Source organism: Neolamprologus multifasciatus, chromosome 4 (genome assembly GCF_963576455.1).
Source record: "Neolamprologus multifasciatus chromosome 4, fNeoMul1.2, whole genome shotgun sequence".
In the NCBI taxonomy this organism is placed as follows: domain Eukaryota; kingdom Metazoa; phylum Chordata; class Actinopteri; order Cichliformes; family Cichlidae; genus Neolamprologus; species Neolamprologus multifasciatus.
Genome location: NC_140442.1, coordinates 13,323,613 through 13,340,497, shown reverse-complemented (window position 1 = coordinate 13,340,497; position 16,885 = coordinate 13,323,613). Strand labels below are relative to the sequence as shown.

Sequence of the window (16,885 nt, the reverse complement as noted above, 5' to 3'; positions counted from 1 at the left end):
CGCTTCCCTGTATTGCCTGCACTTTTGCATGTATTAATCTCCCTTGCGTATTTTGACTCTACAATCACCTGTGCATTGTGAGCGGGTTGGTGCTGCATGTTCATGGCATGTGCAGCTCTGTGCTGCTGTGGCTGCTGCTGCTGAGGTTGAGACTGCAGTTGTGATTGCTGCGACTGGTGACTCTGATGCTGATGCTGAAGCTGTTGATGCTGCTGGAGAGCGTACAGCTCCTGTTGCCGTAGAAACTGGGATCGGGAGTACACAGCAGGATGTTGCATGTGGGAGGGTGGGCCCCGGGCGCCGTACACAGGGGGCCACAGCCCTGGCTGCTCCATCACATCTAATGAGAAAAAAAAAGAAGGAGAAATGTGATGGAGGGGGCTACCTTAGAACAAAAACACATGCATACACGCACACACACACACTCTACATCACTTTTCTTTGGGCTCATACACATTGACAGTAGGCACGACTCACTAGAATACATTAGCAAACAGACAACAGTTGTGTTCTCCATATTTATCATTATGTGCCTCCCACACAACTATTTCAAAACACTGAAACCATTATGGATCATTTAAAGAATCATTGTATTCACATTTATAGCAACAACATGTATCCTTTAAGGAAAAAAAGATTTTTGACTTCACAGAACAACATCTCCCCAGGCAGAAACAATCCCACACTCTCCTCCGCTCTGAACAGAAAGCTGTCTCTTAAGAACTGCTTTGAGAATTTTGGAATGCTGGAAAAAGACGTTATGACAATGATGAAATGTGAACAGAATATAATGGTCATAGGTTGATTAGAGGTCAAAATGCTGTGCTGGAAATGCATGTTTTTCTCGTCAGAGCATTCGTCTTGGCCTTTATGCCAAAAAGTCCCACCTTCCCGGCCAAACCACAGTAGGGGTTCTGCAAAAGGGCCCAGCAGTAAGCCTGGTTCCCATGTGTGTGGGTGTACAACCTGTCTCATTATGTGGATTTAAGGACACACACAACTCCATATGGGTGATCTACAATGACAGAGGTGCCTTTTGGAAAGTACTAAGACCACACTATATAGAACTACATAATGAGCGTCGTCATAATATCTGTATTAGCACTGTGCTACACACTCCGCATTAGCGGTTTTATTATCCAAATGAATTTGATCTTTCAGCTCCTTTTGCAAGACACACTAAGAATTTTGCCACATAAAATCGGATATGAAAATATTTCCTGTGGGAAAGTTTCTGTGGATGCACTTCCCTTCTCAGCTGAAACTCCTGTGGCGCGCAGAAGGAAACATATCGTCAAAGACTGGGAGCCAATTAAATTTCACAGTCTGTTCACTGAATACGCATCTACAATGACTCTGGTGAAGTGATTTTCACCTCATTCACTTCCTCTTCCTCTGCTGTGGTATTGTAGGGGCAAAATAGCTTTGTACGAGCATCCTGAACTACTGAGAGTGCCACTGTTGCTGGGCCAAGCAGTTGGCATGTAGCAATTATCATAAGATTGCAAACTTATCTTAGCCCAAAGTAATATTAACAGTGAAATGACTCATTTTAGTTTCACAGAACATAAGCTAAATTTGCTGCATTTCTGCTGCTTGTGTTGTATTTATTTGGATTCCCATTAGCATCGGCCTTAGCCCTTAGCTTCTCTTCCTGTCAGTCCTTATTCATCCAATCACAAAAACATAAGCATAATAACAAACAAGCTTTTCTTATTTTTACTCTTTTTATACATATACTGTACCAGTGGAGTTTGCCTGTGCTTTGTAGATCAATTAGATTAACATATAAAATGCCATGGCTTACCCAGGTGATGGGTCGCAGGATGGGTGGGAGGCTCGGAGGGCAAGACCACCAGTTGGGCAGAGGGGTCTTGAGGCAGAGGCAGGACTGGCTGCAGAGGGCCTGGCATGGCTGCAGAGAAAGCTGGTGGCAGATTCTGGTGTAGGGTTGTATGACCTATACCTGCTTTATAAAGAAATTAAATTACAGAATTCCATATAAACAAAAGAACTTTAAATATATGTATCAGCTGATCAAATCAATTCTAAACGTCTTTGTTTTGGCCTTTTTTCAATAAACAAAAAAAAAGCTGGACTATATGTCTTTATAACACATGAATAAACATAAACATAACCATAACAATAAAATCCTGCCATCAGAAAGCGTCTTACCATAAGAATGTCCCGTCATCCAGAGAGATGGGCTTCCAGTTCTTGGCATCCAATGATGGTGAGCAGAATGTGCAGCAGGATCTCCCAACTGGCCAGACTGGAGGGACGTCCCGCCCGGGACCATGAGATGAGAGGCAAGGTCTCCGTGACAGCTGCTAGAAGGGTGGATCCTTGCAAATTCCACCCTGTCTTTGTTATCCCTGACATCAGAATGAGATAAAGATAAAGAAATACAAATGAGAATGTTTCTGTAAAGATTTTAATTTATTAAGCATTGAACAACACCTTTAAAAATACACACCTGATATATGCATCCCTCTCCCTGTCCAAGCAAGTGAGACCTATTTGTTCCTCACTCAGCCTCTTCCTGTCTTCCTCAGTGGTGGGATCTGACAGATACATGGAGCGGGGCTGCCCTGTGAGGCAAACATCAACTTTCACCATTGTGGATCACAGTGAGAACAAAATCCCAAGTCTCTCGCCACTTGTCAGAACCGTGCCGCAAGTAGCAAATGAATACATTTCGAGTATTAAATGATTTCGTATTGGCAGAATTCATGCTAAAACCATATACTGCACAGTATTGACATATTACTGTCTTATTTGGAAAGAAAAATAACTTGCTTCATAATATAATAACACATTCAGATATTTATGAAATAAAATTGAAACTTGATGTAGGTCAATTTTGTCCAAAGTTTTTTTTTTTAAATATTGTATTTTTTTTGTATATCTATTTATTTCCATTTATATACTGTTGTTCTCAGAGCAAGGCTTAGAAATCTTATATTAATTACTTTTTATCTTAGCAACTCTAAATGGACTTCACATCTATAAACATCATGGTTGATGCCTGTTTGACTCACTAATGTTTGGTTAAGGGCAACTAGAAAGTTAAATAGGAGAAAACCAAGTTAAAATCAGCAAGGCATTGTTTGGGACTGCTGCAGAGGAAATTTAAATTTAAACCCATAAGTATTAAACTCCATTCATAGAATTAGCTATGCCTCTATTATCCTGTAATGGATCATGGGGACTGGAGCGTATCCCTGATGGCAATGAGTGTGAGAATTATACCATTCTGGATTTTTACTGCATTCAGCAAAGGGTATCACCACAAAATCAATATTTTTCTGGCTTTTTATCTGCTTAAAAATGTGCTTTTTCCTGTTTGTTTATTTTCTATATGTCTGTTTCTCTGTTTGCAGCAATATTGTTGGCAAGTTACAGATAAAGAAATAATAAGGCCTTCTCACAAGCCAGTGACCTGGATTGCTTACCTTTCACAGACGGATGGACCCTGCCCTGTCGGCTGTTCGGATGATTTTCAGCTGAACGACAAGGTGGTTCCCTCTGTCTGGCCACCGCCACCGCTATTCCTACTGGCGGCTGCCGCACCTCACTTTCGCCATGACCTGGCTCCCCCATGTCCCTGCTCCGCCCGTTATAATCAGGACGCTCACTGTCATTAGCCGTACCCTTCCTGGAAGGCAGAGTCTGTTTGTTGCCCTGCAGGGCACAGCTCCCCCCAGATGGACCTGATTTGAGATTTCCTAACCCCCCAAATGGATTCTTTTGGGAGACGAGCAGTGGTTGTTGCTGGTTGCTGTACTTTAGTAAGCTTTTCATTGCACTGCTCTCTCCCTGAGTTGGACCCTGGGGATCAGGTTGCTGCTGTGGTTGCTGCTGTTGCTGGCTGAGGGGAGGTGCAGTGGGGGGCTGTGGAGGAGGAAGGCTTATTCCCGGCTGCTGCTGCTGCTGCTGTTGTTGTTGCTGCTGCTGCTGCTGCTGCTGCTGCTGCTGAGAGTGTTGCCCACCAGTGCTCCCCAACTCCATATATGACTTCCTCTGCTCCTCCTCAGGTTGCGACATGTGGTGAGGAGGCCTCATATTCCAGGGTGGCACTGGGGGCTGCTGGTGGTGGTGCTGCTGCCCACTGCTGTTGCTGTAACCATAAGGAGACATGTCCATCTTTCTTTTAAGCTCCTGACTATTCCCCTGGTTCAACTCAGTGGGTGTCTCTGGGCCAGGTCGGCCATGCTGCTGGTGGCGAATCCTGGCTACCTTTTGGCCGTCTCTCTGTAAAGAGCAACTACCTCCGGGACCACTGTGTTGTGTTCCACTGTGCTGCCCCATGTTTTTACTTCCAAGTGGGGAAGAGTTTGGCGGGGGTCCTGGATGGGAACAGTCTCGATAAGGAGAAGTGTTTACAGAATGAGGGACCGAGTGCCCTGCCTTGGGTCCCTGGGGCAGCGAGGGTCTGAACACATCCATTTCCACACCACTGTTGATACACTCAGCACTCCGCGATCGCACTACTTGATGCTGCTGTTGAGAATGTGGTGGTTGTTGCTGGGGAGGTGGAGGAAGCTGTGAGGACTGAAGGTGTTGATGGTGGGATTGCATCCAGTCTGGAGCCTTCTCTGTCTTTCTGTATGGGTGCTGCTGCTGCTGCTGCTGTTGCTGTTGTTGTTGTTGTTGTTGTTGTTGTTTTCTGTGCCAATTACTGTGGTGCCCACCGCCACCGTTCTTTTCTATTGTCTTGTCCTTGGCATTGCTGCCTCCTCCTCCACTACCCACACCCTGGCAGTCAGGGTTATTAAGCTGGAATGGCCCATTAGATTTATCGCCTACGTCTGCCACAGATGGCACAAATGTAGGCCCTGTGACTTTAGGTTCTCGCCCCACATTGACTGGCCCCCTCTCGTGCGAGGCAGGGTTGGCTAGAGGAGCAGGTGGCGGTGGGCAGAAAAACTCTGGATGGTGGTGTGTATGGTGGGAATGATGTGGGTGGCTGGGGTGGAGCTGAAGACAGTGGAAGCCCCCTGGATGTGGATGTGTATGGGGGTGAGCATGAGGATGTGGATGGGCCCCTCCAGTAGCAGAACTCATATGTAGGGGTGGGGGTACGGAGTAGGGCAGAGAGTGGTGAAGTGGTGCCTGACCCCTTTCCAAACAGTCTGAAGGTTGTTCACTGATCCTCATTTCCCCACTTACCCCCTCTTTGGTGCAGCGGCCATTGCCACTAGTCCCCAAATGTCTGTTCTGGCTGCTCACCCCACCACCCATAGCCCGAAGGGCTGTGTCCTCACCGCCGCAGCTGGACATGGACACCTTAGCCCCTGCTCCAGTTCCTGGATCACCATTTTGCATCTTGCTATTGTGCAAACAGGCACTGAGGGGCTTGCTCATACTTTGAGGGTGCTCTTTACTGTACATCGTGAGCGACGCCTTATGCCTCTCCAGGGCCCGGCTGTTTACCTCCTCCAGGGGCAGCGGGTGCTGAGGATAGTGCGGGTGCTGCTGATGAGTGTGAGAATGGTGGTGGTGTGTTGGCTGGGGTGGCTGGTGAGCGTGGTGCTGCTGTTGTTGTTGCTGCTGCTGCTGTCTTTCCTTAGCCTCTTGTTTCCCACTGGATCTCTCCTTGTCCTTGACATTTACCACTCCTCTTTCCACAGACCCCTCTTTAAGACCCTTATGTATGCCTGTGCCTACCCCTTGATCTCTGTCTCTGCTGCAGGACCCCTGAGTGTGTCCTGAACCTGCCCGAGACATTGGTGGCAGACTATGATTGGCTGAGATGAGAGGTGGCTGGGATGGGAGTCCTCGAAGGTAGAAGTTCTCTATAAAATAGAAAAAAGAAGACAAATTAGTCACGAAAAGAAAAAAAAAAAGCATGCCCTCAGTATTGCACAGACAACACCACCAGACTATACCGCTTCCATTTGAATTCATATTATTTCCGTTTGATTAAATTTTAATAGTCTCACGTCCCACCTTTTTGTGTGTCATAGAAACGGTGTTGCCCATAGAGAACTCCACTGTTGGCATGGTGATCCAAGTGGCTCATAGGAAGGAACGTGTGGGCCAGACTCCCTGAGAATCGAGGATACCCTGGACCTGCTAAGATAGCAGAGAGGGAGAGAGTTGATAAGAAAGGATAACAACCACAGAGATGCAGTTATCCAGTGTAATCCTTCAGGTCCAATGCAGCTGGTGGTGTTCATACGCAAATAAGTGCTGGCTGTGCCTCACATGTTTGCCTTTCCTGCTGGAGTTTAGAATGAAAACAATAACAGACAAGCCTGGGGATTTCTGTAATATATGAAATTTGTCTTTGAAACATATGGTGCTTTCTTTAACTCACTCTTAGAAGTGGCAGCCGCACCTTGAACCATCTGAATGGGGTGATAAGGATGGATTTGAAGCTTGTGTTTGCAATGAACAGAGAGCTGGGCGGCTAACCTTTACTGACCTACATCAGAGGTAAGAGGTCATTGGGATGTTGGGCCTGTAAGCTAGTACACCTGGGCTTATTACACCAAGCCCATCTGGAGGACGTTTACGCCACAACCAAACAAAAAGCTCATTTTGCAACGGGACATTGGAAAACACAAAGGACTTTGAGTGTAGAGGAGAGAAAAGATGGACTGAGATGAAAGCCCATCGCAATATCAATACTAAAAAAAAAAAAGCATCTCTATGACAACCCACTTTCACTGCATTTGAGTAACTATAGCATCTAAACACATCAATGTGAATTAAATTAGCCTATCTATGCTACCGTGTAATTAATCATTTCACCAAACCAACGGAATGAAATCGAGGTACTGTAAAGGACACACAAAAAATGTCCAATAATGCGATGATGTTGCTTAGTGACAGCAGCGCTATAGCATAATTTTAGTTTAACACTTTAAAAAAAGCACAATTAAATCCAAGTCATCAGTCTACATACAAGTTAAAGAAATAACTAAGGAAAATAAAAGGACTTTATATATATATATATACATACACACACACACACACACACACACACACACACACACACACACAGTCACATGAGTGAACCACTTTTGTTGAAATGGAAAACCAAAAAAGACAGAGACACACTTTTTTGTTTCTTTTTTAATTCATAGGACAGACAGGTCTATCAGCCCACTGTCATAAAGTAAAATTTAAGTGATTAATTTCTCTTCAGCTCAACTATTACACCCATCTGTTGCTGTAGCTTTACTTTCCAGTGCAGCTCATGGATGGCGTAAAAAGGATACGGGCCGAAAGAGAGGAAAATTTTTTTGGAAAACGTGTGACCTGATCCCAGAAAGCGCAGATGCACTTTATTCGGCCATGTGTTTTTGTACACACATGGTTTTTACAGCAGCTATGAGTGTTGAATGTCTCACTTTCTGCCGGTGGAACAATGGGGCCCGGTCCTATGAGCCAGCTCTGGGGAGGGAGGAGTGTTGTGGTGGGCTTAATGACCTCTTCTCAGTGCGGCCTCTGCATCCTCCCATCTTAATTAATGAAATACACAGAGGAGGCAAACAGCCCTGCAATAACACAGGAGGTGCTGCTTTCTGAGGAGGGCAAAGGGGTGATAATTACATACCCTCACTTTTCCCGTTTTTCACCTATGTTTCTACCTTGTTTTTTTCCTTCCCATCCCCCCTTTTTTGTCTCTGTCTCCTCCTTTGCTGTCATGATTAATAAGCACGCAAAATTATGCCAATTCATTTACAGCTTGGGGGGGGGGGGGGGGGGGAGAGAGCTTTGTTTAAGCAAGTCATTTTTTCCTTTGATTTCAGGACAGGGAAAAGCAGAGAGCTGTTTGCCAGTCTTTATCCAAGCTGGGAGAGGGACTTTTTTTTTTTTTCTGCGGCAGCATGTTGTTTGTGAGCGTGACGATTGATGGCGTAATCCCTTTTCACAGTGTGGTCTGGCTGTGCCCGATAATGCCAGCCTGCTCAGTTTCAGCATGCTCTCCACTGGGGCGGCAAGAGGGGGACTGCTGGGCACGGCGGAGCTCATTCAGCCATTAATCTGGCCAGGACAAGGGAAGCTGCTTCTTCTGCTGCCGCTGCCGCTGCTGCTGCAGGCGACGTGAGCAGGGTCTTAGTGCAGTCTGCTGACTGCACAGCAACCTCGCTCTCCTTCGCTCCCTCCGCACACTCACACATAAACACGCCAGCATCAGCAAGTGAATGGCAGAGGGGAGTTCACAGCGCATGCCCTCCTTTCCACCGGCAGAGCAGGGGTGAGAGGCAGAACAAACAGAGCTGCATCCCAAGGAGGGATTTCTAGAAGTTCTGAAGGTATTTCTCGCAACATGGTGGGTTGAGAGAAGCAGGCCAACAGGGAGGACAAAGAAGGGGGTTAGATATAGAATAGCACCTAGAGGCAGAGGAGAATTATTCCTGCTGCTTTAGAGGCGGTTTCTCACTAGCACAATACCAGTCCTCTTACACCTTCTCTGAAGACATTCAGTTACTGATAAGGCTTTTACCACTTTTGATAGAAGAAAAAAAATAACATAAATGAAAATTCTATTTTCTCCAGGGAGGTGGCTGTAACGCATCAGCGACGAGGAGATAGAAGGACGGAGAGAGAGAGAGAGAGCACGCCACAGGAAGACCGAGAGGAGAGGAGGAGCAGCCTGAGTTGCCTGTCAGGTCCGCTAATTGAGAAAAAAGTGACAGAACCATCAAGACACAGAAAGGGAGGAGAAGAGGAGAGGAGACGAGAGATGTTTGGCGGAGGAGGGGCAGTGCTGTGGTGGATCTCTTCAGGTTTGACTAATTGAAAGGAAGGGATGCAGACTGGCACAGGAGAGAGAGAGGGAGAGGGAGAGAGAGAATGAAAGAAGCAGGAGTAAGGAAGAGGAGAGGCGGGGGGTGCAGCTTAAATCCTACAAAAGGAAAAGCAAGCAACTGCTCACAGAAGGAAAGATGGACAACTGAAGATAGGCTTGGAAAGGCGTATCAAACAGAAGTGGATTAGACAGGTGTGTGCAGGCAACTCTGTGTGTGTGTGTGTGCATGCGTGTGTTTATATGTGTGGACAAAGATATGAGACTGCGATTATTTTTGGCATAACTTAAGAAGTCATTTGGACCCTGGCCAGCTGGCCTCGGGACTGCGAGGAGTCGGCAGGTTTTCCTTTTATTCTTTACCCACTCCCCACCCTTTTTTCTCTTCTTTTGGTCATTTTTATTTATTTTTTTTTCATTTTTCCACTCAGTCGATTCAGTGGGGTTTATTCAAACAGTCCCAGACATGAAAATAGATCTTTCAAAAGCTCGGTGGGCCTAATTTATTTTAACAGGTGTTGTGAAAACATTTTACATTTACTGAAACATTCACTACACTTCATCTGCCCCTGTTTTTGTGTCCCCCCCGCCACCGACCCACCCTTCTTCTTGCATCCTTAGCCGTATACTAAGACTCAGTCTCTGTGACAGTGAGCTCACAGCACTGCTCAGCTCAGCAAAGGAAAAAAAACAGACAATTCCTTGTGGTAACATACAATGGCTGCTGCTGTAGCTGGCAAGAAGAGATTCTGAAACAAAAACTTCCTTTAATCTCTGTTAACTCCTCTAACGTCATGAAAGCCACTAATGGTTTGGGTCTTGTTCCTGTGACCTTACAGAAATATCCTAGAATTTGTTAGACTGGCTGTACACTTTCCTTTTCCCAAAACGATAAATCTTTAACCAAAAGTCAACAAAAGACTGTTGTGTTAAAAAAGAAAAAAAAATGCCTTTGCCAAAGTTATCCTTACCGCCAGTGTCATTTAAAGGAGACTAAATTGACAGGAGAGCACGTCCAGACTACTGCCCATGCCAGGGCAGCTGAAGTTGAAGGACCTTTTTTTCCCTCTTAGTTTAACCAACCTGAGAAACTGAGGTTGAAAGTTTGCGATGGGATATTTTGTTACTTTAGTAGCCAAAGTAGGGGCGTTTCCATGGATATGTTTAGGATCAATGCATAAGGTTAAAATATTCTAATCTTTGTAACAGCCTGCATAATCAGTAAAAGAAGTGTAATGCTGGTACATCAGGGTGCTGAAACCCTGGAAGAATGCTGCATTTCTGAACACTTTTGCTGTTTTCTCCGGGCTTAATGGGGCAAAAATAATATCCATCTTACATTTTATGTGGCTTTTCTTTATCACCAACTCATTTCAAATGCCCGCAAAACTTATTATATTGAAAAGAGGAATTAATTCTTAATTGACTCACCAAATAGGAGTAATAAAAAATAAATGTGATTAGCCTGCTCCATATAGCCACAGTCCATTGTTTATCCCCACTAAGTGACTAGTTAGCAAGCAAAGGAGATAATTGTTCTCATCTGCTTGTTACGTGATAGATTTCAGGCTTTTAATCTGTAGAAAAATGTGTCAGAGGAATAGCGGAAACAAAGACGTTCCGCGCAATGACAGGTATATGCCAGAAACGTGCGAATCGTAAAATCGTTTTCGAATACAAATTTGAACTGCTTTGCTTAGATATGCACGCAAGCAGCCACTTTAAAAACAGAGAAAAAGAAGAAGAAGAAGAAGAAGAAGAAGAAGAAGAAAAAAAATAAAAACACAGCACTTCTTTGAGGTTACAAGCGAAACACTAATGCACCGACACAAGCACAAGTCAATGCCTGCTCTGATGCTGGTGGGGTTCTGCTGACACCCGGAGAGAGAAGGCGAGAGTCTGGGTAATTGTGCCGCTCATTTTGATGACTTGCTTTTTATGCAAAACAGGAAAAAGACAATATGCAATTATCTTGAGGAGGGAACAGCTGAATGTGGTTGATGAACAGTCTGGATTCAATCATGCTCTTAGTGCGTTATATGCAATTAAACTGCAATAGAGATAATGGCCTCCATTGCCAACTGAGTAATAATCCCAGTCATAATCACCTCCATTACTTTTATTAGGCTTGGCATTATCTTCATCACTCTTAATATTATTTTACTTTTCCACAAGAAGAAAGTGTTTGACAATGAAACCTAGAAAGTATAAGATAAAGGAAACACTGATGCTTACAAAATGAGTTTGGAGGGAAATGTCTGAGATTGGGCTGACGCTGGAGCTAATATCTTGGAGGAGTCTAGAGTTTAATCTGGTGTAGCATCTGTCCACTGAGTCAGCGGCCTGCTGCCCGGGGCATCAGAGCAAGGAAGTTGCTGGGAGATATCATATGATTTAACAATCTTCATGACTATACAGCATCTCAGCTGTAATCCACTTAATCATCCCTGGACACATAACATGCAGGTGGGGTGCCGCTGATGAGTGACCATGAATTTCAAAAAAAAAAAAAAAAAAAAAAAAAAAAGAGAAAAGAAACACTTCCCCCCTCCCCACCGATAACATCTGGGCTATTCTTAGATAATAAATATATTATAACCAGGGGGCTGAAATAACAAGAGTTCATCCAGGATTGTGATTCACCAGGTAATTTTAGGTGGCCATCACAGTGCGTAATTAGCAAGATGTAAATCTGAAGGTGAAGACACAGAAAAGCTGACCTTACGTTAATATATTAATAAGATGATTTGTCTTGTGTTTATCTGTCACCCCAATTAATTCCTGAAACACCCAACTACATTAATCCCTCAGCTTTATCGTTATCTGACTTCCTGGCTGGATCGAGACAGAATATGAGGTGTTGAAGTTGGTTTGTGAGTGTATGTGCGTGTGTGTCGAGTAAGGGTTTAGTAATTCTGATTGGTGGGAACCACCTTTTTAAGACTGTGATGGAGACACCGGCTGAAAGCTCTGCAATCACTGCAACTTTTTTTCTTTTTTTTTTACTGGCACACAGTCGCATGTGCTGCTTCAGAGGGCCCTGAGTGACATTCCTGCTGACATGAATCGAATACCGCAAGATTCTGTGGCTGAACTTTTAACCCTGTGTCTGTATCCAGAAAACCGTGGCACAGTGCTCTATCCCAAACAGGCTGGGTGTGGGCCTATTTTAGTGCATAAATAAAAGGGTTGGAGCCCAGACGATTACAAGCCGTACTTTGGTGCAAACCTAGCGCGACACAAAAATATACAATATCAGAGTAACAATACACCGTGCAAAGCTGCCTCCAATAATGCCAGGACATAAATATCACCTCATCCAGATGGTGCGGTCAGATGAGGGGCTGTGGCTGTGTGTTTGTGTACATGTGTGATTTGAGGTACCTTCATGCGAATGGGGAAACCAGATTTGCGAGGCGCTCGAGTGGGGTCCGCCACGGAAGGAGGGCGAAGAGGGCGAGGAGGGCGGCCGGGAGGGATGAGACGGGTGGGAAGGAGGGGAACCCAGACTACTGGCCAGAAAGGTCCCCATGAAGGAGGCAGAAGAATTGCCCATCAATCCACTGCCTGCATTCCCACAGGAACAAAAGGTAAGGAGAGAGAAAAATGGTTAGAATTGGGAGTGTGTGTACACTGGGACAGTGAGTGTGACTAAAAATGAAAAGGAAAAACAAAAAGAAAAGCTTTGCATCTCAGTGTGAGGCCCACTCATATATACATATTTTTCTTCTCTTTTTTTGGTAGAATCATTAAGCCAGGCAAATGTGATCGCTGCTCTCGGGAGAGGCTGAATGAGTGAGAGAGCGTATGTGTGTGACAGAGAGAAAGTGTGAGACTCTCCTCCCCCTCACTGTCAGCAGAGTCCTCTTCCCTCGTCTTCTCTCCCCTCACACCACCTCTCCCCATGGGCAGACAGAGGTCTCATCTCACAGCTGAGTACACACTTTCTCAGGCTCTCTCCCTCTCGCTCTCACACACTTTTGCTCCTGCTCCCCAGTGTCCCTTTCTCAATTTCTCTCCCTCCCTCCATTATCTTGTGCTCTCCATCTCTCACTTTCATGCCCTCAATCTCTTTTATTGCTTTGCTCCATTTCACCTCCTCTCTGTCTGGTTTTCTTTCAGTCTTGCTTTTTCTCTGCGTGACGCTGACAATCCCGTGCTCTTCTTTCTTCTCTGGTTCCATTTCGGTGTTTCACTCCTTTTTCCTTCCTCCTGCTTTGTTACAAAAGCCGTCTTCACTCTTCTCGTCCCCTCCTCTGTCCCATTTTGATGTGCAGAAATACACCATGCCTCTTCCAAATCCTCATTGTCTCTTCCTTCCCTCCCTCTTTCCCTGTTTCTAGCATTGCTTTGCTTTGTTCTTTACCATAATAATGGCACCAGCAGAGCAATCTGTCCCTGGCTGGCTGAACTGTGTGTTTAACAAGACTATGATGAGTAATTGACCATTTGTAGCAACGCCCGTATGACTGGGGGCTGATTGTCTATTATGCATTGCTGGGCAAGCTGGAGAAAACACACTGATTAACCACTGCTTAAATTGCATTCCCATTACGCGCCCGCCAGTGCACTTGAGTGAGGGGCCCGGGTGCCCGGCTCTTTGCGCATTCATTTCCCCCAAGTCACACCACCGTGAAGTCTCATGCATATGTATGAAGTTGCCTGTATGAGAGCACACATGCAGATACATGCTCAGACACACATTAGTGTATCGTATATCACGCACACCAAAACACGGGGAGAGCGACACAGTAGAAATTCATTATGAGCCTCTTATGACAAGCTGATCTCCCAAGGAATGCTGAGTGATTTGATTTTCTTGGAGCATGAATCAGTCCAAACATGCATCGATCCTTTTTTTTCTTTTTCTGGGAGTGTGAGAACAATTGTGTGGGAGCCTTAATCAGCCAGCCAGTGAGTGAGCACATCCTCTGGGCAGACAGCAGGGATAAACCCATCAGTCTGCTTCTCGCTTTTGCACCGAATAGCCTATGGCTCATAGGCCAGAGCACAGAAGCATGCAGAGGCGTGCGCGCACAAACACACAACACGTACAAAAGCACCTCTGTCACACTTGGTACCACCGCCCCAGACAGGTGGAAATCCCCCACGATCCCCAACCTTACAGCGCCCTGCCTCGAAAAACTACCTTACAACCAATCCTGCGCGTGTGCGTGTTTGTGCGCATGTGGATGCAGCGACACTCTTGGAGGTCTCTGAAATTTGATCACAGAAAGAAATGAAGCCAAAGTGTGTTGTGATTCATTTCTCTTTTGCCGTAGATTATCTGGATTATCAGGTTATCTTAGTCTAAGCCTGGAAAATTGGGCTGGAGATTTTTATTTAGATCCACTTCTAATAACAAAACATTGGAACAAAATAATGAGACTACATCTCCTAAATCACATGGTAGCAAAAACTTCTATTTAATCAGATTTCAATTGTCTATAGCAACATTTCACATGTTGATGGGAGACACTGTCAGGTAGCCTGGTCACATGCTACACTATCCATGCTGTTCTCCTTTTGCTCTGTATCAGTCCCCATTCCCCTCTGCTGCCACCTCCTATCACTTGGTCCCTGTGGAGGGCTCCTGGCACGGTTCTGCGGAGTTCAGAGTGGGTGTCGGGGGCCAGTGGAGGTGGGGGGTGGGTGGGTGGATTATGGCCAGCATGCTCACCAGGCACACATCCAACCTTCATCATCCAGACACGTCGGGCTCCTGTATGTCACCGCCCTCCATGCTGCACACTCATTGCCCCCCCTCCCCTCTTCTGCCTGTCGCCCCCAGGAACCCCAGCTTTCCTCAGTGCCTCTGGCTCACATAAATCAGCTAATCCTCCTGCATTATTAACAGCCTTGCCTCAGAGTGAGAGAGGGAGAAAGGGTGAGAGAGACATAGAGTGACAGAGAGAGGCTGCAAAGCCCCTCTTAACACAGTGAGGAGAGAGCCTCTGCCAGAAAGACAAGGAAAGGAGAAGGACAATACATTAAAAAGGGGATGTGTAGATGTCGGGCAAGGAGATCTTTGAAGTTTAAGCCTGTGTTCAGGGAGAAAGGGATTGGATGAAAACCTCAGAAGGGTCTTGGATCAAATCAAACCACAAGCCCTTCCCACAGCACAACCGAATCAGACCTTCCAGTGGTCCAGTTTGGCCGTGGCATCTTCACTTGGTGAAGGACTGAGCACTGCTCTGATGTAAACTGTAGCAGGTGAGAGTTAGTGGTTGGCAGACTCCTCAACCTGTCAATCACACTAAATGACCTCTCCCTTAGTGTTATATTTGCCTCCTACTGAAAGTATGCTGTGCATGACGCCACACAAATTCCTGCTTCTTTTTTTTTTCAAATTTTCACACTCTTGTTTAGAAAACACAAACTCCACTCACACTGCGTTAATACAATGCCCTCCCTGAACCCATTTAAATCCTAATGAATCAGAGGTGTCGGTGAGCACATAGGTTATAAAAGTGGGCTGGTTTTTCACCTTTCTTTCACTTTGGATGCCAACTAAAGCAGTGCAGAACAAGTGGAATAAAAGTCTGAGCCATGACGGCACCACTGCTCGACTTACTATTACAGTTTTAGTGGTGTAATAAATAGTGACTTAGCCGTTGTTCCACCGCCTCCTTGTAAAAGTTATGTTTTCTGCGCCTGTGTGTTTTCTCTAAACTGTGTTTATTTATTTCTCCAGTTCCTAAGTGGTGCCAGCAGTGCAGTTGTATGCGCTCTTAAGAAAATCGGGTCATGTGCATCCTAATCGGCACCGATCCCTGACAGAGATGAAGATTAATCCTATTAGGGAATTAAAGGAGAAGGGGACACCGGGATAAGGGGAAACCCACCTCCCTTCCTGACATCTCAACACCACATCCCAACAATCGAACTCACAGTTGTGTTCACATAGATCCAGAGAAACAAACACAAATGCAGCAGAACCTCCGGAGGTGGAGGTGTTAACTAGTGCTACTGTTTTGCTCCGGCGTTGGTGTGCAAGGGTGAAGGAGACCAGTTTGCGTGCAACAACAAAAATATACATGCATGCACACACAATAATGTGGGCCCAGGCATGGGCCCCTGAGGGCGGCACGGAGTGAGCAGCAGGCAGGGAGGCGTAGCTAGGAGAACGAAGGCCCAGTTGTCATGGGAACGAAAGAGAAACAGCGCTCGAGGCAAGGAGGCTGAATACGAGCCATTACAACAGCAGTGGGCAGATGCAGTTGGTCAGCATGCTGCTCAGCAAGAACAGCCAGTCTACCTTGAAACCTCACTTAGGTCACAGTTGCAATCAAACAGACACTCGTCCAGTGAATTTAAACAGGTTTCAGTTGTCAAGTTGAGGGGAGGGATGTGATGTCATCATACGACTCGGGGTAATTTGGGGCCTTAACGAGGCATAATACAATCTCATCTGCATGTGGACCACAAAGTGATGGGGTAAAAGGAAAAAAAAAAAAAAGCCAGGAAGACAACAAGCACCCACCCACAACATCTTGTTCTTTTCAACGCTGGGAATCAGATCAAAAATTTCTCCTGAAGAGGCAGACGCCCATCCACATGCGCTTGTGTTTATGAGCATGTGAGGGAGCACATGGGGATCTACAACTACGCCTCTAAGAAGAAGAAGAAGTCCATTTATTTCACCTTGGATCATATTTCTCTGTCTGCTCTTGAAAAACAAGCCAAGGCAGTCTAAAGCCCTCCGTCTTATTCACAGACCACAGCCCGAAGGGACGGATGGACGTGTCGTCTAGACAAAGAAGCCAGACGCACAATGAGAAGTGAGAGTGATGGTGACGTGAGGAGAAGAGAGACGGAAAGAAAATTGCAGATGTGACTGCATCAACCTGCTCTCCACAGCTCAGTGATCACCAAGTGCCACAGAGTGGAGGGAAGAAGCAGAAGAAGAAATGCCAGAGAATAAAAACACACAGACACACAACCAGTTTATAAGAGCTCGTATCAGAGAGTCTGTGAGCAGTTTAGGTCGCTCAGTGAACGGTCAGTGCCATGTGGCAGCCAGGTTCCTCAACACACCCTGAATAATCATAGCCCACGTACTCTCTCTCACTCTCTCAGTCATGTCCTCTGACAGAAAATACACACTCTCCTTCTTGTCTT

At 45.7% G+C, this 16,885-nt stretch overlaps 1 protein-coding gene and 1 long non-coding RNA gene across 15 annotated transcripts in view; one reads left to right on the top strand and one right to left on the bottom strand.

Annotated features, from left to right (window-relative positions):
- Positions 1–16,885, bottom strand: part of bahcc1a (BAH domain and coiled-coil containing 1a) — a 77,900-nt gene that overhangs the window by 20,734 nt on the left and 40,281 nt on the right. For 8 of the 14 annotated variants that reach the window (XM_085157970.1, XM_085157968.1, XM_085157976.1 and 5 more), the window contains 7 exons: positions 12,149–12,331; positions 5,953–6,078; positions 3,456–5,798; positions 2,477–2,591; positions 2,176–2,375; positions 1,808–1,969; positions 69–340 (listed from right to left, as the gene is read on the bottom strand). In XM_085157970.1, the coding sequence (XP_085014096.1) occupies positions 69–340; positions 1,808–1,969; positions 2,176–2,375; positions 2,477–2,591; positions 3,456–5,798; positions 5,953–6,078; positions 12,149–12,331 (3,401 nt within the window). The remainder of the gene's footprint in view (positions 1–68; positions 341–1,807; positions 1,970–2,175; positions 2,376–2,476; positions 2,592–3,455; positions 5,799–5,952; positions 6,079–12,148; positions 12,332–16,885) is intronic. The other 6 variants (XM_085157974.1, XM_085157978.1, XM_085157973.1 and 3 more) reach the window with 4 other exon arrangements.
- On the top strand, positions 6,074–10,523 carry LOC146519999 (uncharacterized). The gene is made up of 2 exons (XR_014873868.1): positions 6,074–6,441; positions 8,515–10,523. It is a non-coding gene; the product is annotated as an uncharacterized LOC146519999 (long non-coding RNA).